The 22,779-nt window shown below is 48.6% G+C and overlaps 1 protein-coding gene across 1 annotated transcript in view; it reads right to left on the bottom strand.

Annotated features, from left to right (window-relative positions):
- The window catches only part of LOC142574085 (uncharacterized), a 316,362-nt gene that overhangs the window by 284,134 nt on the left and 9,449 nt on the right, over nt 1-22,779 (bottom strand). The window contains exon 2 of the mRNA XM_075683254.1: nt 19,633-19,730. Coding sequence (XP_075539369.1) covers nt 19,633-19,730 — 98 coding nt within the window. The remainder of the gene's footprint in view (nt 1-19,632; nt 19,731-22,779) is intronic.

The following is a 22,779-nucleotide window of genomic DNA, read 5'->3' on the forward strand; positions in this document are numbered from 1 at the left end:
ACGTCTTCCCCGGCTTTTCCAGCGAAGGTTCGTGATTCGATGTAGGGTAGCTGGGAGAAGGTGGCGGGTTGTCGCCATCGGAAGCCATCTGTGGTGGCAGACGGGCAATTCGGCGAAGCTCCATGGATTGAGCTTCTGGGGGCGGTTCGTAGTCGTTCTTTGGGGGCGCCGTTGTTTTACCCCGCACCGTCCACCAAAACTGTTACGATGGGGTGCGTTTATTTAAAGATGAATTGGTAAAAAGGGGCCGCGCCGGCGCCGAGCCGCTGCAAAGACAAACGCACTTCGTTCTCCTCTTCTTCCGGCCTTGCTGTAGCTTTAACGTAACAACATGATCGCTCGGAACTTCGGAAAGACAAAACATAATAAAACCCGCGCAAATCCGACGCAGTGTTGGAAATTTATATGACGCGAAGTTTCACCGAGCCAACGAGGTAGCAGCGGCAGCGCATCACAGGCCCACGGCCACGCCACAATGATATCTGAAGCTACCATTCGCGAAGATTAGGCAAATTCATGCGCTACCTGCCCATTGTTCCTGTGGCAACTGAACTATCGCAGCGCCAGAATTTCCTCTTAGGAACCTCTATACAGGAAAGAAAGGTAAACCCTTTGTGATTGGCAACATTGTGTCAAGCAGCGACGAAGCAAATGCAAAAGATTCGCAAAAGGCACATAGGTACAGCTGTTTTTTCTTTATGTTCGTCTGCGACTCTACTGCGTGCTATATCCGCGGACAGGTTTCTGTACAGTATTATCTGGTAATGTAGAGGAACCAGCATGACCAGAACTTCTACAAATGTGTCATTACGACAAGTAATCTCGCAGCGTTTGTCTGCTCGTTCAGTTCCCTAGAATGAATACTAATTCAGCGTATCGTCAAAGCACGACGGTTTCGCATTTGTTCAAACGTGAAGAAAAAAAAACCAAAACAAAATGAAGTCAAATTTAGCACTCGGATGTGTAAATCTTGTATGCCTCGCTATTGTAAATTGGATGTTTATTTTCGAGCGCCTGAAAGTTAATCGAGCAAGTTGGCAGGCGTTCGCGGTACGGAAAGAGACGCCGTGCAAACACGGACCCAGGTAGTACGAGAAGCGACAACGCAAGCGGCCGACCGTCTCTCCTGATCGTCCTCTTCGTTCGACTTATGTCAGCATTTGTGCGCCGGCATTTCGGCACCGTGAATTCATGCCCCCATGCTCGACTCTAAGTCGCTCGAGAATAAACATTCCATCTACAACAGCAAAACGAGACAAAAATACAACTTTCAGCATTATATATGACTCATTTTTTTTTTTCAGTTTTCCTTCCGCGTTTGGGCAAGTGCGAAGCCATCGCACCTTGAAGATTGACTCGGTAAGTATGAGAAAATTTGATGAGCTACTCGACGCAGTAACACATGTGTAGCAGCTTCACCAGTTTAGCGGTAGCGTAAGTCACGTTACAGCTTATACGGAAACGTGCCACAGAAAATTCAGTCCAGAAAAGCTGAAATAAAGGCACTGGAACAAGGAACACTAATTTAACCTTAGACAAGCAATATTTCAGAACACGGTTATCACTCGCTTTGTAGGAAAAGAAATATTGAGAAGAGGAAAGGCCCAACACCATAGCCACTAAGCAACCACGGCGGGCAGTAGTTTTATGCACTGAAGCATAAAAATAACTGGAACGTTAACGCATTTCTCCGCAAAGTTGGGGAATTAATATATCGAAACTTTTGTCATCATGAGAATTCATTCCAAGTGGATCCGCCTTGCGAACTCCACGGCTAGAATTTGTATACTACTGAAAGTTGATTTAACGAAGGGATGACCACGCTCGAATTATTTCTCAAAATCGGGAAGTTCGTAAAATTGAGAAAGGAATTTCTTGCTTCCTAGAAACTAAAATTGTAACTTAGCCACACGCAAAAACTTCGGCGGCATTCTATTTACCGCTAATCCAGCCATCTGTCGTACAAACCATGAAATAATCTGAAGCAGCAGGAGCTTGTTGCGGGCGACTTGGTGTAACATACTTGAAGAAAAACAGAGCTAAAGAGACCAGGACGAAAAGAAGAACACGTATGGTGGACAGGCACTAACATCATGCATGAGGAACAGGCGCTAAATAATCAGAATATCTCCAAGCGACGGCAAACAACATTACCTTGGTTCTGTCCAGCTACTTGGCATTTGCATGGTTTTAAACTCTGGCTACAGCTAGCTGGGACACCCTGTGTAATATATATATATATATATATATATATATATATATATATATATATATATATATATATTGCTAAGGCATGAGCCGGGCGAGGAGAAGGGGAGGAAGACGTTAGCTGGCGCAGCCTCGGGACGCCATCTTGACTTCACCATACAACGCCGTCAGTTAAATAAAGCCGGTTCAACATTAACCGTAACAGTTTTGCGGTGGATATGCGGGGTACTTCGACCAAGACGACGGAGCTGCTGCAGCAAGTGCCACGCCGGAGCCGACGCCTCGCTCGACTGCCTCCGACACCACTTGAGATTCCGATGTCCGACAGCGGCGACCAACAGCCTTCTCTGGATGCTCCAGTGCGAACAACCGGCGCCTGGATGCATCAGATGGAGCCCCGCCCTTTCTCAGGAAAATTCGGCGAGGGCGTGGAGGAATGGCTCACCCACTACAAGCGTGTGAGCAAGTACAACGACTGGAAATCCGCGGCTCAGCTCGACAATGTGGTTCTGTTCCTCACAGACACTTCGCTAGTGTGGTTCGAGAACCATGAAGGTACCTTCACAACGTGGGACAGCTTCGTTACTCACCTCAAAGAGTGCTTTGGTGATTCCACCACGAAAAGGAGGCGGGCGGAGCAGACATTGCTTCAGCGCGCTCAAGTCCCAGGTGAGACCTGTACTACGTACATAGAGGCGATCCTGAAGCTTTGCAAAACGGTCAATCCTCGAATGTCCGAAGAGGACAAAGTTGGACACCTTCTCAAAGGCATAGCCGAGGATGTTTACAATTATTTAATCGCAAAGGAGAGTCTCGCCTCGGTCGCCGACCTCATCAAGCATTGCCGCACATTTGAGGCCTTGAAGCAGCGCCGTATCACGCCAAAGTTCGGCAGGTTAGCGAATGTCACAACGGTGGCAAGCGTTGACGAAAACGACAACTAAAGTTTTCAATTTGACCTCGCGGCAACTATAAGGCAAATTGTCCGCGAAGAACTTGAACGACACACCAAAGGAGCGGATGTCGAACAGCTTCGTTGCGCTTCCGACCAACCTCAAGAACATGCATCTGCTGTGTCCGCATTGTCTGCCATGCCAGGCGTTGCAGACTGTCGAGTCGATCAGCTGCGACAGCACCGACGTACCTTTCCCGACCACATGACGCGCGATCACCGAACTCGTCGAGCTACCACCACGTGTCGGAATTCGGAAGATCGCATTTATTATTCGCAGCGTCCCAGAATCGACCCCGAGGCTTACAACGTCGGTCGCGCATCGCCTGTGTGTTACAGCTGTGGCGCCTCAGGACACATTGCTCGTTTTTGTCGTCGGCGCCGACAGACAACAGCATTTGGCCCAGCACCAACTTGGCCTAATTTTGAACCTGACAGTTATGATGACCGTTGGCCGACAGACCCTGATACTGCAAACACCACAGGCGCGTCACCCCGGAATACCTTCCGTCAGTATAGTAGAAGGAGTGGCTCGCCAGCTTCAGACCGCAGCCTGGCGCCCCCAACCAGTCGCCAACGCCGTTCATCGTCACCACGGCGACGTGCTACGTCACCACGGCGACGTGCTATGTCACCACCGCCGTCGGGAAACTAGCCGGCGCGGCCAATGGAGGTAAGATCGCCGGACAGTCTGAGTCTCTGTGAAATACTCCTCTGCCTATTATGATGGTGAAGAACAAAGTGCGTGTGTTAATTGATAGTATACCTGCAACGGCATTAGTGGATACTGGTGCTACCGTTTCCGTCATGAGTGTGACTTTCAACGAGAGGCTGCTTAGGAAAGTTAAGTTCCCGTGGAATGGTGATGTGACGTTTCGTGGTGTCAGTGGAGAGTGTCTAGTTCCCCTTGATATTTGTGCCGCAAGTGTTTTATTCGGAGGAGGAGATCTTAAAACAGAATTTCTCGTACTACCGCGGTGCACTCATGATGCGATTCTCGGGATTGACTTTCTTCAGGATTGTGGTGCATCCGTTAACTGTATCACAGGCGAAATTACTTTGAATAGCGCGCTTCTCGCCACCTCTGCCGACACATCCGTACCAGAGAAAAACTATTGTGTTGTTTGGAACGATTTGCTGCTACCGGTTTGGTCGCTGTCACGTATCCCTGTCAATTTCGCTGCTGCCTACCTTTCATTGTTTGACGCGCAAGTTCAGCCACTTATGTTGAACTGCTCAAAGAAAGATGTACCACGCTCTCTCGTGAGAGTAGTGAATGGCGCCTCAAATTTGTGGTGAGAGAGAGAGAGAGATAGCAAAGAGAGGAAAGGCAGGGAGATCAACCAGACGAGCGTCCGGTTTGCTACCCTACACCTGGGGAAGGGAAAGGGGGAACAGAAAGAGGAAAGCGGGATAGAGGGAACACTGTCTGTGCATGCAGCAAAGTGCGTGGAAATCAGTCAAGTCAAAGCAAGTGCTCCGTCGATACGTTAGGCTGCCGTCAATCTTGGTGGCTCATAGCTGGTGAGTCACCTCAAATTTGTGGGCTTTCAGTTGTTCTTGCGTCCCTGCTGTTCTCCCGAGTGATATGAAGCTCGCTGAATTTGACGAGATTACTTACAGCTCCATTACAGTTCTAAGCGAGGAGGAGCAGTCTCATGCTAGTGATCCCCACCGAAGCATTGCTGAAGAGCAGATCCTATGGGTGATCAACAAGACGCTGCCCTCACACGAGCGCCACTCTTTCGCACAAGTTTTTTGGGCACATCTTTCTGTGTTCGATTTCACACAAGGCGACAAGCAGGCTTCACTCCCGCGTTCTCGTTCTCGCCACAGAATTGACATCGGATCTGCGCACCCCATTCGACAAAAGCCTTATTGCGTTTCTTCAACAGAGGGGACAGTTATTGCTGAACAGGTGAAAGACATGTTGCGGAAAAGTGTTGTTCAAGAGTCTTCTAGTCCGTGGGCAGCACCAGTAATCTTAGTAAAGAAGCAGGATGGATCGTGGCGGTTCTGCGTTGATTACAGCAAACTGAATGCGGTCACCAAAAAGGATGTGTATCCGCTTCCTAGAATTGATGCTGCCATCGATTGTCCACATTCCGCTGCCTAATTTTCATCACTTGATTTGCGATCGGGGTATTGGCAGATACCCATGCACCCAGACGATAAGGAGAAAACGGCATTCGTGACACCAGACGGTTTTTATAAATTTAACGTTATGCCGTTCGGCCTTTGTAACGCGCCAGCAACATTCGAACGATTCATGGATACTATCCTCCGAGGACTTATATGGGAAATTTGTTTGTGCTACCTTGATGATGTGGTGGTTTTTGGCAGCACATTGAGTGAGCATAACAGCCGTCTCAGTCTTGTTCTGGATTGTGTCAAACAAGCCGGCTTGATCCTAAATTCCAAGAAATGTCGTTTCGGGGAAACCGAGACGTTAGTACTTGGGCATCTGGTCGACAAAAACAGTGTGAGGTCAGATTCACGGAAGATTCAGGCACTCAGCTCCTTCGAAGCACCAAAGTCAGTGTGGGAGTTGAGGAGTTTCTTGGGTTTGTGCTCGTATTTTCGTCGCTTCGTCCCAAGATTCGCCGACGTGGTGTACCCCCTAACATGTCTTCTCCAAAAAGCCGTCCGTTTCAACTGGACATCGGCTTGTGACGACGCGTTCCGCCCGCTAAAATTTCTGCTAACGTCAGGGCCCATATTGCGTCACTTCGATGCATCCGCACCAACGGAAGTGCACGCTGACGCCAGTGGCATAGGCATCGGAGCCGTACTAGTGCAACGTCATCAAGGAGCTGAACACGTTGTGGCTTATGCTAGCCGCTCTATGACTAAGGCGGAACGCAATTACACTGTGACCGAGCAAGAATGCTTGGCAGCTGTTCTCGCTGTCCACAAATTTCGGCCCTATATCTACGGACGCCCGTTCACTGTCGTTACTGACCACCACGCGTTATGCTGGTTGGTGAATCTCCGTGACCCGAGTGGACGACTGGCACGTTGGGCTCTTCGACTGCAGGAGTACGACTTCGTTATTTCCTACAAGTCTGGGCGTCGCCACGCAGATGCGGACTGTCTCTCCCGCCTTCCTCTGACGACAACAGAGTGTGACAAAGACAATTTTGATGACTGTTTTGCTCCCATTTCTTCTACATTCCCAGATTCGGTGACTTTCAAAGCAGATCAATAAAATGATATTAGTTTGGAACCTCTATTTGTAGCCGCATCGCGTCCTGGGGCCACCGGTCGATTTTGTGTCCGTGACGGCCTGCTTTACAAGACCATTTATTCGGCTAAAGGCGCACCCTTCCTTCTGGTGGTGCCGCAGAGTCTGCGAACGGACATACTGAGAGCCATGCACAACGATGTGACCTCAGGCCATCTAGGATTTATAAGAACTTTGAACCGGACACAGGAGCGTTTTTACTGGCCCAGAATGCGGGACACAGTCAAGCACTACGTCGCCCGTTGCGAACGATGTCAACGCTACAAGCGCCTTACGACCGTTCCGCCAGGTCTTCTCCAACCTCTGCCGCCGCCTCGTCTGCCATTTGAACAAGTGGGTAACGATCTTCTGGGCCCATTTCCCCGATCATCCAACGACAACCGATGGGTGATCGTATGTGACGACCATCTGGCCCGTTACGCGGGAACGGCGACCGTACTATCTTCAACAGCTGCGTCCGTTACAACGTTTTTGATTCGATTCATTACTCTTCGACATGGTCCCTCCCATGTCATAATTAGCGATCGCGGTCGTCAGTTCGTTGCGGACGCCGTAGAAGAACTGCTTCGTCTCTGCAGTTCGCAGTTCCGTCATTCAGCGCCTTATCACCCTCAGGCAAATGGGCTTGTAGAACGTAGGAACAGAACTCTAACTAGCATGCTGGCTATGTACGTATCTTCCGACCACAGAGACTGGGATGACGTACTCCCCTTAATCACCTATGCTTATAATACTGCAAAGCATGAGACGACCGATTACAGCCCTTTTTATCTCCTTTACGCACGTCCACCGCTAAGCTTCGTTGACACTATACTACCGTTTGACTTTCACAGCGAGTACTCTGTTGCCAAGACGCTTTGTCTTGCCGAAGAAGCCCGGCGTATCGCTCGCCTTCGTACTGTGGCATCGCAACACCGATCGAAAGAGCGCTATGACAGCCGACACCAGTCTGTCTCGTACGCTAAAGGAGACTTTGTGTGGTTGTGGACTCCGGAACGTAAACGTGGCTTATGCGAAAAGTTTTTACCCCAGTACACCGGCCCATTCGTCATTGTAGATCGCTTGAGTGACTTGACGTACGTGGTGGCACGCTTGACGTCCGCTGGTCGTCGGTCTAGCCGGACCCAGTTAGTACATGTTGCTCGTCTTAAGCGGTTTCCCCTTACGCTTTCCGAGTGATTTGGACTTGCCCAGCGGGCTTCGTCTGGCAACCGGGTATTGCTACGGCATGAGCCGGGCGAGGCGAAGAGGAGGAAGACGTTAGCTGGCACGGCCTCGGGACGCCATCTTGACTTTACCATCAACCCCGTCCCTTAAATAAAGCCGGTGCAACATTAACCGTAACAATATATATATATATATATATCTATATATATTGTTTTTTTTCATCCACTATCATTGCCATTAACTTATCATTGCTTTACTTCAATTAGTAAGTACAAGTAATTTCCCCTATGTTGTACTTGGTGTCTTTGTTGGTTTCTTATGATATAATTAATAAAAATCGGGCCCCTTGGTTAATCCCCTTTCTTCTCGTTCATTACATAACGAGGGCCTCGAAACCGGCAACATTGATGCCTTCAGGTGGCATGAGTGGGTTTATTGACCAGTTGACTTCGCCCAGAAAGATCACGTACTCGTGACGACTGCGGCAGAAAGGATGTTCCACATCCGCCGCCAAGGTTTCTGAGTGGTGGCGCTGGTTAACACTCCCAAAGTTGGTTCTAGTAGTAAAAACAAATATTCAAGAAAGTGGATAAGGAAACGGCGCAGCGGTAGCCCAATTGGTAGAGCATCGCACGCGTAATGCGAAAATGTGGGATCAATCCCCACCTGCGGCAACTTGTTTTTTAATCCACTTTCATTGCCATTAATTTATCATTTTTTTTAATTCAATAAGTAAGGATATGTATATAAATATAATCTACTGAACCTGGCGACATTTAGTACCCGAACTCTGTCGAGTGAAACTAGCTTAGGAGGCCTCGTTGAGTAACCACCAGGCATTGTTTGGGATATCATTGACCTCAGGGAGGTTACAACTGGTGAGGCTTATACAGTGCTGACTAATGGCCACGTCCTCTGCTATAGAGGACTCCCAGATAAGAAGCAATACGGGGTCGGATTTATAATGCATAAGGACATATAGGGCAACATTGACAAATTCTACAGCATTAATGAGAGGGTAGCAGTAGTAATAAAACTTAAGAGCTATAGAATAAAGGTAGTACAAGCCTACGCTCCAACCTCCAGTCATAATAAGGATGAAATAGATCAGTTTGATGAAGTTGTTAGACTAGCGATGAGAAAAGTACAAACTCCGTATACTGTAGTAATGGGCAACTTCAAAGCAAGAGTGGGGAAAAGGCAGGCTAGTCAACAAGCAATTGGCAGCTTCGGCGTCAATTCTAGGAACGCTAAAGCAGAGATGCTGGTAGAATTCGCGGAAAGGAATAAGCTGCGAATAATGAACACCTTCTTCAGGAAGCGTAGTAAAAGAAAGTGAAGCTGGAAAAAGCCTAATGGTGAAACAAGAAATGAAATAGATTTGATACTTTCTGCTGATCCCAGCATAGTGCAGGATGTTGAAGTGTTAGGCAGGGTAAAATGCGTTCATCATAGGTCGAGGAGTCACCTCAATTTCAAGAGAGAAAGAATAAAATTGGTCAGAAAGAAGCAGGCCAACCTACACACAGTAAGGGTAAAAGCAGACCAATTCAGGCGGGTACTTGCAAACAAATATGCAGCCTTAGAACAGCGAGATGAAGATGACATAGAGGTAATGAATGAAATCGTAACTAGGCTGGATTCAGAAGCAGCAATTGAAGTGGAAGGTGAAGTCGAGGTGGAAGGTAAAGGTACTCATCTTGAGTGCCTTTTAAACATTTGCCGGGCCACATGCATTTGCTTAGAAGTTCAGAATAGTCCTTCCCATCTAGGCCGCTAAAATGCACGCTTCTTGACCAATACATCTTTATAGAAAACGTCAGCAACGCGCGACTGCAATCACCGACAAAATCAACCCCCCCCCCCCCCCCCAACCACCGCCGCCATTGCTCAATCTCCGCCGCCTCTCTAGAAGCCTATCCTCCCGAAACGCGCACCTTTATGGAAGGCGCGTCGTCTTACGAATGTCTCACTTTAAACACGGAACCTGAGGAGACGAAAACAAGATTGCGCGAATAAGCCTGCGTGCTGGGCGGAAGCATACTTGAATAACAGTTCTGAACTGAACGTTTTCGAGGGGCCGGAAATTCAGGGTATAGAGAGAGAGCAGGGCAAAGCACACTTGCTTTATTGCTGCCTTTTAGCTGTATTTCTCCTTTTTTTCATCCCTAGCCCATCATAGCTTTAATAATTACTTTTATTTTACATACAATGTCAGAGAAAAAGAGAACAAGAGAGCGCGAGAAAAAATGTTCACATCTCGGACAGTGTGACATTCGAAATGAAACCAGCGGACCCGTAAGCAATATAGTAGGCCGCACAGCCGAGTCTTCCTGTCTGCTACTCTACCGACAATCTCTTCTTCCGGGCCGGATTTAACTCCATTTCTCCCGTCACCTCGGAGATCAGGGACGCCAGCTTGGTTTGTCAGAGTGCGCAGTTCCGAAGGAGCTCTGCGTGCCCGAGGAAACAGCTCCAACAAGGAAAAGAAAAAGATGAAGAAAGGCCAGGTGTCGCCAGTTAGAAAAGAGCAACGCAACAGGAAAGGCGGCAGCGACCCCTACGGAACGCGTAGGTGGTTGGCTGTCGTCAAGCTGTGCGCCAGACGTCGAGAGTCAAACATGAAGCGCAAAGCAGGACAAAAAAAAAAAAAATCTGGTGTGAACTCCTGGCGGCGCTAAATTATTTCCGCGGCTGTCGCTTGTGACGGCTGATGTGTTCGATTTCTTTTTTCTTCGCCTCCTTGCGCAGCGTAGAGTCGAGGTATACGAGGAGACCCGAGTCTCCTCGTATACCTCGACTGCCCAAGGAGCCGTTGGAAAAGTTGGCTGTACGCTGTCTTACGACATCGCTTTATGTCGAGAATTACGAGGCACAAGAGTAACCTAATTTTACTCTGCGTGAAAAATAAGCAAATTGCTTTTTAAGACAGTCTCTTTAGACATATATAAGGTATAGGCTGCGTGCCAAATTTAGCGGAAAATGGAAGGCGCAGAGCTATGTTTTACAGCGGCAGCTGTGCGAGTTAATAAAACAAAACCAGTCCATTGTGCGGCTTCTGGGTTCGTAATTTGTAGCCTTTTGTAAAGTAAATTAGAAAAAAAGTTACCCCTCCTACTAATACAAAAGCTTCTTTATCGTGCATCTGCACAATAAAGCGACAAAACTGAGCAACGGAAACAAGCGATGACTGTTCGTCATAACGTGCTCTCGCTTATCAGACAAAATCTAGCAAAGTGAATTTCATTGCAGGACAAAGCGCGCACTCTCCTGGATCACGTTTATTGGTATTGGTGAAAGGACAGCGCATTCTCAAACCTCTTACCGGCTGTTAACGCTTATCCTCTGCCAACGTCACAGGAATCGTGGCTGTGGGCGATCGACCGCCGAAGCCACCACCTCTCGTTCATCACACCAGCAGAAGCTGACACCGAATTCACGAAGCTTTTCTTTCGTAAGTTCTCTTTGTCATTCGCCGGTGGCCCTCACTAATTGGCTGCAATTTTCTCGTAGGAGCAATTCTATCACAACAGCTCGTTGTGAATACGGACCGTGATCATTTCGGCTCTGCCTGTAGCGGAAAACATTGCTATGTGTTTCAACTATGTGACGTTGAGAAAACTCTTGACGCTTCTGAGCATCTGGGCGTAGGCGTGACAGCCCTTGTAGCTCGGGTAGTGCGGACCGCCGCAATTGGCGCAGCGGCGCGGGCGGTCGCGCGGGCACTCCTTGATGTCGTGGGGGCCGCAGCAGCGCTTGCACCGCAACTTGGAGGCGCAGTGCTTCGACACGTGTCCCAAACGCTGGCACTTGTAGCAGCGGGCAGGCCTGTCCACGAACTCTCTCAGCTTGTACTTCTCGTCGCCGATCTTCACCTTGGCGGGCCGCTCCGAGTTGCGCGGAAAGGTCAGCACGACCTTGCCGGTGGGCCTCTTCGACACCACCGCAGTGCCGCTGTCGACGGTGTGCCTGACGAGCCGCTTCACGTGGATGACTCCCTGGGGTCTGAGCAGGTCGAGCAGCTCGTCCTCCGTGTACGACGTCGGCACGCCCCTGATGACGCTCGAACTCTTCTGGTAGGCGTCCGGTATCGAGACCTTGACTTGGACTCCACACAAGTGCTCGCTGCGGAGCAGCCTGTTGACGCCCTCGACCGAGGGCATGTCCACGAGGAGGCAGCCGGTGGCCGTAAGCCTGTGCTGAGACGGCGCGGTGCCGGCGATCATCGAGAGAGCGACGAACAAGTCGACGGGGTGCACGTCGAGCAGAGCGCCGTCAGAACACTTGGACTGGATGAACACCGGCACCCCCGTTATTCTGCCCTGCGCGGAACTGGCGCTGGCGAATTGGTGGTCGCTCTCTTGCGCGCGGTCTTCCGCTGCACGTTCGTAGCAGCAAGCGATGGTTCGGGGAGAGTCGGTAGACAGCACCGGTGGCGAAGAGTCACGCCGTCGAGGTGTGGGCTCATCGTCGACGGCGATGCACGTTGATTGGGCGTCGTGGTCGACGTTGTCGGGAGATTGTTGACCGCGGTCGTCCTGGACTGTCGTGGCGTCGTGTGTGGTCTCTTGCTCGGCGACGAAGTCATTGGTGGCACGCACTGCTTCTGAAGCTGCGGAGTCGGGGAAGCTGTACGGCGCGTATTGAGCGATTGGTGATGCAACCGCCACCGGCTGCAGCTGGGCGCCTTGGAGCGGCATTTGATTTACGAAAGGCACGTAATACATAGGCACCGCGTAAGGAGAGTTCACTCCGTAGTAACCTTGCGCGCACGGAAACGGGCAATCGAGAAACGACCACGCCGTCGGAACACCCTGAGGTGGCGTTTCTTCCACGGAACATCTATCAAGCTTATCACTGCTAGGCCTAGCGACAGCCGTCTCTATCAGACGAGTCAGTGACGCGGGCGGAAGCGGTGGCTGTTCCAAGGGTTCTACCTTGATTCGCACAGACTCACATGCAGGAGGAGTCGCCAGGGCTGAAACCACTGGTGTGCCGCGGTGGACACCATTTTGTGACGTGTAGTTCATGCCACGAGGTTTGAGTGAGCGGCCGACCAGCGGCCCTGAACACCCACCACTAATAAGGAAAAACGGAAGGACAGGATCCGCCGGCCTGATGACAGGTGGTTCTCTCTCTCTCCTGACTATCTCTCCCTGTACAATTTTTCTTCAAGTTGAATCTCATAGTTTCACAGTTACGCGAAAAAGACTTTCACTGGCCTCGGTGCTCGGAAAGAAGGTCGATTGACGGTGCCACGTTTCCACCCGAAATTTACGGCAGCGAGCGTGATTCATGCGCCCGCCACCGTCCTAATATTGCGCACAGCCATGAAAATAAGCGGGCAGCTAGAGATTAATTGCTATGCAGTGAGTGATACTCGCCTAGGGATTAACGAAGCTTCTCAAGTCGTTCACCAATATTGTCCCGTTGTAGTGAGCGTCGTTGTAGCATGATAATATTCTAAAGAGCGAGCGTGCGTACAAATTTTCATTCCGCGCACTCTATTTTAGCACACCGTGAAGCAGCCTGCGCGCATAATAACAAAGCTACAAACGCTGGACTCACGCCAAGAAAGACAGCTGAATGCAGGCTTCTTGTGCACATCGTTCGGGCTTGATAAGTGATGACGCAGGGAGTAGCGGAGGGAGTCGGCACTGTAAACGTTAAGCCGGCGTGTCATCACTGTCAGTTTTACGGCTCCCCTTTCGAATGGTGCGGGCAAGTTATGCAGGTCCCTTATGTTCGAGGCGGATTCAGCGTGCCTTTTTAATCCTTCATTCGCGCGCGTTATAACGTCTAGGTTGCAGTGGAGGGATACGGATCGGGCCGATCTTTAGAAAGGCACAAGTGCAGCACGCGAACGCTGCGCGCTTTATGTCGTTGCCTAAGTTAGCGTCACCTGCTTGATTATCAGAAAAAAAGCAGTAATAATGGAACCTGTTGAGGTTCCGAAAAGAGGGACGTCGCCTGTCGCGGACGACGTAAATGCATAGCTCTGGCCGCACAGCTGAGCTAATGCGCGGTAGCAGCAGCGATGCCATCAGCGTATACCCTCGCCTTTCGCAGGTTGCCTCCCTCCTGTGTAGCTGACCATGGGACGGCGCTTGACGTTGCCGACCTTGCGACAGCCAGTGTATGGTTGACATGATGTATCCCACTCTTGCTGAAATTGTAGATTTTCTTCGCTACAGAGGAACTCTGCAGCCAGATGAAAAGACGCAGTGTGGTTAACTTGCTGAGGTCACTGCTTGTACAAATGTAGAGTCGAAGATAGTGCCTCGTAATGAAAAGTACCGACGTAAAAAGTTGACAGTCGCTTTAGTATACACTAAATAGGACGAAGGCGAAATCTTGCGCACTCACAAGACATTCATTGAATTCTTTTGACATTCTCATTCAAATGCGCTGTTAATTCCTATTACTTGTTTTCTCTTTACTAGTTTTGCTCTTGTTCTCCTTTACTGTCGCCTGGATAATGCCACTTGTCCTGCGGGATTTGTGCGACGTTAGGACGAAGGCGGCAAGTGTATGAAGACAATTAAGATAGATACGCAGGTTCATTGAATTAATTTGTTTTATTTTATCATATTGCGGGTCGCATAGACCTCGTATTTCATCGTCAGATGGATACAAATCTTTCGCCGCGGTGGTAGTTCTGGATCTAAGGACATTACAATGACCTTGTTATCAGTGAAGTAGCATCCAACATACTTGAAATCTTTTATGGAATTTTCACTGGGGAATGCCTAGTGGATGGACGTTCCTCGAATAGTTGACGGGACTTGTTTTGGCGTGGCAAGGTCCAGACCTAGAACGGTTTCCATGCGCTTGAGAAATGCTGCATTGGTCTGAGCGTCCTGGTGGAAATCACCCACCATAATCATTGGGCAGGGCATAATCATAGGGCAGGGGTGGACAGGTTTGCGCCACGAAAAGCACTTCACTCGGCGTAAACTTGTGACTCTCCCACACCGCCGGACGCCTGACGGAAGCGCCTGACCATGAACGCCGCCAAGCTTCGCGTTTACGATCAAGTGGACACTCGAGTTGCAAGCCATTCTTCGCTGCGTATCAGCGCTGCTCCGATTCGCGCTCCTGGGTAAGATGTTGAACCCAACTTCTTGGTGCTCATGCGTTACCGCCACACCACACTCTGCTTCCTGAGTGTAAAAGCGCGCGAACGCCCTTCTATTGTTTCTGGACAGTTGAGACTTGCCAGAACGACTGCAGTCTTTACGAGTGTCACATACTTATTTGATCTTATGATATTCATGCTTCTGCTGTAAGGTCATATTTCTCATGACCCCTCCTCTATTTGTGTTCCTTTTATCTCTCTAGAGATAGAGTGCGCTCTTTACTTTGTTTATCGATTAGCTTGTGAAACTCCCACTGTGCTCGCTCCTTATTAATCGCTCAGAATAGCATTCCGTAATCGCCCTATCTCTCGGCTCTCAACAGCTACTCTAGACGATGAGCAAAACGAAAACAGCTACTCTAGTTATTCCCGTCGCAGTTGCCCACAGATTGACGCTCGGACAAGGCATTGCTCGGTGGTTGCGCCTGGGGTCCAGCGGAGCGTCAACTTGTTCACCTATTTACTAAAATTTCAGTTGCATAGTACTAAAGCTCACGAAGGCTTACCTGCTCCACTCATGTGTGTCCTTTAGATGTGATAAAGGCTATTAAACAGATCACAGGTAAAATGCAAGCACTCCTCCAAGTTCATCCCGCAACCGATGATAACGTATTCCAAAGCGTACCAAATAAGTTTGGGTGATTGGTGACGTTTAGCACTACTTACCAAAAGTCACCGCTCGCTGAACAGATTGGTGCCCTTAAAAAACTTAGAATTAGGTAAAACACCTCTTCTCCTGAATATCCAGTGTCCCCGCGGGAAAATGAAATCCTCCGCGGTAGCACACGGAGCCACTCTTCTTCAGCCTGTCAAGACCGAGTGCTGCGCTCTTCCACGAATTCTGGGAATTCTACGAAGCAATGTTTGACATCACCATGAGCGTTTGGGAGGGGGGGGGGGGGACAGCCGCTGCATTTCCAGACATGCCGATGTGCGATGGAGGCCACTGAAAGCCCGGTTGAAATTTCAAACTGCGTAGCTGCTTCACGCTGCGTAAAGAGCGCAGTAGGCAAATGTTCTGCGGAAATCTTCCCAGAAGTACCAGGAATGCTGCTGGCTTACGGTCCGACAATATAATTACCGGTTTTACTGTCCAAGGTTTCGATTTCGGCAAGGCAGCTTCGATCACGCTATTTTCGTTCGCCGCCGTGGAAATAACTCCTTCATGTCGGGTAGCCTACGAGGCACTCGTGCGCGGTATCACTTGTGCGACAAGACAGGCACTCAATGCTGAAGAAGTTAGATATGATGTATGGACCGCACCCACAAGCATATATTCACTGACGCAGTGGTGTAGCCAGGAATTTCCTTCGGAGGGGGGAATCACGTTGCAGATCGGCCTCCTGCTTGCAGAATTCATCGAAGGATCAAATACATAACTAACAACTGCATTGCCATTGCCAAAGATGCTGCAAACGAATTCTGGAATGCTACGCTCTGTCAAGACAAGTAAAATATGTATTCTTTCATAAAATAATATATTCGTATGTCCAAAAAATTTTGACACAAGTAACGGATATCACTTCTTCCATGTTTTTTTGTCTATTTAATAAGTAACGAAGATATCACACGATCTTTAGAACTATACCAGTTTGAAACCAGCAAAGCAGTGCATGCCGCTGATATGAAAAAGCCGGCTGATGCCACGCCCGGTGGGAATCGATGGTGTGCGAAACAGCGTGCGGGGAGCCTACCAAGTTAACGAAACGACCATGAGAGCACCAATACATAGGCGGCTGTCTCATAGGCTACATGACACGCATATCATGAGCTATCATTTATGTTGGTCATACACTCTTGTCATGCTATGCCAATTTTGGTACATCCTAAGTTAACATAAGAACCATGAGAGGACGAAGACTAGGCGGCTGTTTCGTGACCTACATGACACACATGTCATGATACTCATGTCATGACTGATCATTTACGTTCATCAAACACTCTTGTCAGTTCGTCATACACACTATGCCAATTTTGGTACATACCAAGCTAACGAAACGATCATGAGAGCACCAAGACGTAGGTGGCTAGATATGTACTGTTAAGGTGGCAAATGTTCGCCAAGAAATGTTTCGCATTTAAAACGTAAAGGCCATAAAATGAACGAGTTGAGGACAAGTATTTCATTGAAGCGTCCTGCACGACCATAAAAAAGTTTTCCAGTTCAGCTTGTTATTTGAGAACCTTGTTTACATTTTTGTGCATATTCAACGACCAGGGGGAAATCTTAATAACGCTGTCCTTCGTTCCAATGTATTGCGCCGGAGCAGCTGTCACCAATCGTGTATTGTGAGTAATTGCACCGAAATTGTAGTCGCAACAGACAGCAGATATAAGAAGCAGGAGTTCTACAAAATATACATTAGAAATGCGAAGATACAGCTTCATAAAGGGCAGAAAAGTGTCATTGGAAACAAAGTTCACTGTATGTATATATACACAAAACCTTGCTACAAGATATTTAAATATACGGAGAAGTCTCCAATAAATCTGCGTACATAAGCAAAACTCACTGCATATAATGCGTCAAACAAGGCAAATAAACATGTTGCCCAATCACAGAATCACAGATTACAATATCCTAACCCCCCTCCCCCCCGCCACTCCCTCCGATGTATGGCGCACGACGGAAGGCGGCGCGCTTCCTCCCCGCTTTTCTCCTTTGCGCACACAAGACTGAGTCACCATCGTCGGCTCACCCATCCTCCACCCTCCCCTACGCTTTCACTCGCACATACAGCGTGCGGCACACGGTGACGATGTTATCGCCTTGGACTTTATACGGAACTTGACGGCGACGGCAGGAATGCGGCCGGAGGGTCCATATAATTGCTATCGCAATAATATGACTATCCGGCAACTGAAGAGTTCCGCGGCCAATTCCTTTCCGCAAAACAAGGAGTAACAAAATGGAACTTTCACCATGCGACAATTTGCTGCGCCGCAACACTGTCTTTCCTTCTTTTCTTTCTTTTTTTTTTGGGGGGGGGGTGCGCACCGATAGGAAAGCATGTTGTCACGATCGAATGCCTACTACTTCGGGCACCTAATGTGGCTAGCGAAGGGATATAGAAGCGCGAGACGCCTGGTGCACAGAGAACGATACGCATACTCTTCGGTATATATCATACACCGGCGAGACAAAAGACTTTGCGGAGAGGTTGCGATAAGATCGAAGTGAAGACGGTGCCTTCAATCGAAGGCGCTGCAATACGTCGAGCACTCACAGTAATGGCCGCGAGCGATCATTGCTTCTTTTTTTCGTCTGCTAGCCAGAAGGCGTTCAAAACTCTGCCACGCCATAACCCACTCGGCTAGAGAAAACTGAACGCGCACCGAAGTGCGCCGCGCGGTGGTCGGGGTTAATGCCCCTATATAGTCGGGGCAACACGACAAAAAACGCACGCGCTCTGGCTGGCTCTGGCAGCCCGCGGATTGCGACAACAAGAAAATTTAACAGGCTCAATGTTTCCTCGCGAATAAAAGTGAAAGCAGAAAGAATAAATAACAACGTAGTTGCCTTTGCTGGATTTAGTGTCTTGACATGGATGATTTGGCGCAGGTGAAAAAAAAAAATGTTGATATTCTTTTCCGTGACATGACGGCACAAATGAACCACCACAACGCTTCGTCTCATTGCACCTCGCTGCGTGCTTTGTCAACTTGTCTGACAGTGTGGGGATTTGGCTTGTCTCGTTGTATGGTCCGAAGTACGACTTTAGAAAAGTCGATGCACATTTGGCTTCAAATGATTATACGAACATTAAGCTCACAAAGTTCCGGAATTGAAAATGTAGAGCATGACTTTGGAAATGTCAATGCACCTTTCGCATCAAAAGTTAATGAAAACTTGATAACCGTAATGTTTCGCAATTTAAATCCATGCGCTCCGTAGATTTCGCGGCCTCCGTGAGATGCCGCGACGAACCCGCTCGCCATCGAAACGCCCTTGAAAGTGTGTGCTCGGATGCACTCTTAAGTGAAATTGCACCCTTTGGGTCGTATCTTGCCACACAGCTACAATCGTCATCTGTCTTGTCCGCATTTCGTTTCTTTAACTCTGCGAACTTCAGTACTTCGAAGTCACGAACGGCATGCGCATTATCAGCAAGACAGAGCATTCTCGACAAGAAAGTAGCGGGCGCGGCGTTTTCAAGAAAGGAAACGCAAGCACGGCAGATGATGATTATTGTTGCTTGGCAAAGATACACCTCAAAGGGTGTGCACATTTGTCTAAGTGTGTGGGGCTTCTTGCGTTGTGTGATTCCAGGTGCATGGACGTTACCACGAAATCCACCCCAAATTCGCAATGTTCGCGCCGAAATGTCTTTTTCACCGTCTAGAGAAAATCTCTTTGCGAGAGTGAAAAAGACATTGTAAATAAAATCCAAAATTATTTCCGACGCCGGGGGTTGTTTTGTTCGCCGGTGCATGACAGCACAAAAAAATTTAGGTAAGGGGGGATGGGGGGGGCTGAAGCCCCATAAGCCCCCCGTCCCCTGCCTACGCCTCTGCTGACGGCTCTATCGACGTGGAATGAGAGGCCAAAGGCTTGATTTAGGTTGACGCTTGCAGCCCGCATTTGTGGTCTCACAGTGAAACATTGAACAAAATTCTAAATGTTTAGCCTGTTCCGTCGGTATCTAACGATGCTAATGATGTAAAAAAAAAGCTTCTCAAATGAAATTTTTGGCATACGTAATTAATGAGTGTCTGTGAAAGGACGTCGACGTCATGACGTCAACTTGCACCTTTTTCGCTTTTATCCGCATTCCGTGTGGGTATACGTCCGGTACACGGCGTGCTCAGCGCGGCTCGACGGGTGAAGAGCAGGAAAAGGACGACGGGAAGCACTGGTCACGTTATCGGGGCCACCGGGATGCAACACACCTCGATTTGCGGGGCCGCTGCGAGAACACTCACCGTGCCGGCACCAGCCATGCGGCGCAGCGATGGGCGAACCCCTGCTTCTCGGGGGGGAATTGCGAAGATCGCTGGTCGGCGGAGTCTGCGTTGATCACCTGTGTCACGAGACAGAGGAAGAAAAAATATTTGAATACTTGAAGCATGGAGAAAGCTAACCAGAGAAAAGAGAGAGAGAGAGAGAGAACTGAGATGAGAAAGACACGTGGGTTAACCGGAAGAGAAACACTGTTTACTACCCTATATCCTGATAAAGCGGTGGGGTTAAAGGGAGATAAAGCGAAAAAAGAAAGCCCACATGCGCGAGAAAACCAGAAAAAATTATGCAGATCGCACGGACTGTAGAAATTAATGTTATCCGAAGCATCTCGCAGGTGGCTGGCTATCCGGCATCGTTAGGAGTTCCACAAGAAGTTAAAAATTAACTGAACGTGCCAAAACAATGACAAGATTATGAGGCACGCCGCAGTGGGGAGCTCCGCAGATTTAGACCACCCGGGGTTCTTTAATGTGCACCTAAATCTATGTATACGGGTGTTTTTGCATTTCTACCCCATGGAAATGGGGCCGCCGTAGCCAGCATTCGACCCCGCGGCCTGGTGCCTAGCAGCTCAACACCGTAGCCACTAAGCAACCACGGCGGGTTTCCCAAAGAGTTACCAGATGGACCAAAGTGCTTGTGTAAAGCAAGAAATTATTAGTGTGATGCGTGCGTATGCATGGTGTTACGACAGCAGCAACATAATGGTGACGACGACGGTGACAACGACGGTGTGACGGCTACGGTGACGACAACGGTGTGACGGCTACGGCATAGTTTGCAATACAGTCGCAAGAAGCCTAGTTTACGACATGCCGATTGCTCGGTCCTTCAAAGGCAATGGAGGCGCGAAAGCGAGAAAAACAACGCCGACAACTGCGACTAAGTGTTATACAATGGTGCGAACCTATGTCTCTGTCATGTGGTCTGCATAATAAGACATCGATGGCATTAGTATACTCCGGCCATGAAATGTTTAAACATGTTCGACCTGGTCCGCTCATGAAGGCGATACAATGTCGCACAGTTACTATCACAGTTACTACTCAGCGTTAGCTACTAGGAGAAAAGGATTGGGAAATGTGGGCCGCCCCTCAGGGGTGGTGCGCTCTAAAAGTGCCTCAAAGCGCGAGCTGTTACTGTTAAATTGTGGCGACATAATAACAATAGAATGAAGACTGTTTTACCTGAATTTGAGAGGTGAACTAAAACAAAAAATACATTTAGAATACATTTAAGTTGGTACCATTACATGGAACAGCATTCTTTTCTGTCCAGCTGAATTGTACATCTTTTTGAGCCAGCATTCGGTTTCAACAATAAGTTGTATTAGGAAGAATAAGAGACGAACTTGATACGAAATATATTCATTTTAGATTGGTGTTTCATAATACGCAGTTATTTATTTGATGAACAGCACAAAGTGTTTCTGTAAGCACTAAGGTTCGTGACGTCTTTTTCTAATGTTACGTGATTGTTCAAAAATCGTGTTAAAGTGCTTCTTTGTTGCCCGCCATGTATAGACTGCTTCATTGTAAGAAAAACGCTGGCTGAAAACATATTTCCCTACATAATAATTGCGAGTCATCGTTTCACAGAAATGTGAATGGCATGGTCACTGCACAACAGTTGACATACAGAAGAATCGAACGAGCGTGGATGACTACGAACATTGACTAAACAGGTCGCACCACAATGCCCTATTTTGTAGCCGCACCGGCAGGGCGACGAGGTGAGAAAAACGTGGTTCCAGTGAGGCCAACAATAACGAACGTTGTTCCAAGCGACAAATACAGATGCTGTACGTAATAAAAACAATTTTGTCAACTGTATTTATTTATTGCAGTGTTAAAGAGCAGGCCATAGACTTGCTAACACGACCGCTATAGCCCCCCCCCCCTCCCCAGCCTCAGATTCCCTCTGAATAAACCTTTCTTTGTTTTTTTAACGAATTTGTAGTATACCGAAGACTACCGTTGCATGGTTTCACATGACTACGTATTGATAGAATAAGCGCCTTCTTAATTAAATGAATTGGATAGAGCTATGTGATCGTCGACTAAACATCGCCTACTCCGAATCAAGAGCTCCTATTTCTTTTTAGCAGCACCTCATCTTCACTATTCCAGCGGTTAATGACGTCACGCGGCATAAGTGAGCTGCCCCTCCTCCCCCACTCCCCCCAGTCTGTTTTAACGGTTACTACCTTCGACTAGATTCTCGAAACTTAGAAACATTGAGTCACCTACCTCGCAAACCCGAGTAGCCATCGCAAGAGGAAATGACATTGAGCAGGAATGCGTAGGACTACGAGCAATAATCCTGGCACAGTCGCTATTTTCACGAACACCGGTTTCGGGTGGATGGAAAGCGACGAAAAGCACAGACTTCGAATAACTGTGAAGCTTTCGGTAACAGTCCTGGTAAGCGGTGACTTCAACTGTCGTAAAAGTGCAGCAGTGGTCATCGCAGTGCAAGTACAAGCGCCCTGTTCCTCTCCCCGAATTCAGTGCAAGAAAGGCATCGCAAGGCTTCAAGTGTGCACCCGATACTGCGGACGAAGCTGCGATATGTACATATATACAACGCGAAAGTGCGCTTGACGCGTGCAACTACGAAGCTCCGAAAGCGGCCCGTATCAGAGATATGAGCGACGGCCTCTCCAGCTGCAGGCTCGTGTCAGACAGTGAAGCGCGCATTGTGTACCGTGTGCAGGGGTTGCTGTACGGCGTCGTCAAGCCTTTTCTTTTTCTTCGAGCATCGAAGTGTTCTTGAGATAATGGTCTCAGCCGAACGTTCCACCTTTCTGATCTATACAATGGGAACGATTGTAATCGTAAAGACCGCGTATTCGGCATTACAGAGCAGCAAGCAAGTTGTTTTTAAATGTATTTAAGGAGAGGTTGGTGCCTCTGTGTGGCGCCGGCTACTCCTCTTCTCTTACAAGGATAGTTGTCGTCGGAAAGTTGTCAACAATCACCAAACTGGACAAATAGACACATGAACGAACTTTCAGGTACCAAGTCTCAGCACTGCAATATAAATAAAGCTTCGTGCAACAGAAGAGTTCACATAGCATAAATACTCACAAAGCCAAGATCTTCACA

This window comes from Dermacentor variabilis, chromosome 3, assembly GCF_050947875.1.
Source record: "Dermacentor variabilis isolate Ectoservices chromosome 3, ASM5094787v1, whole genome shotgun sequence".
Taxonomy (NCBI): Eukaryota; Metazoa; Arthropoda; class Arachnida; order Ixodida; family Ixodidae; genus Dermacentor; species Dermacentor variabilis.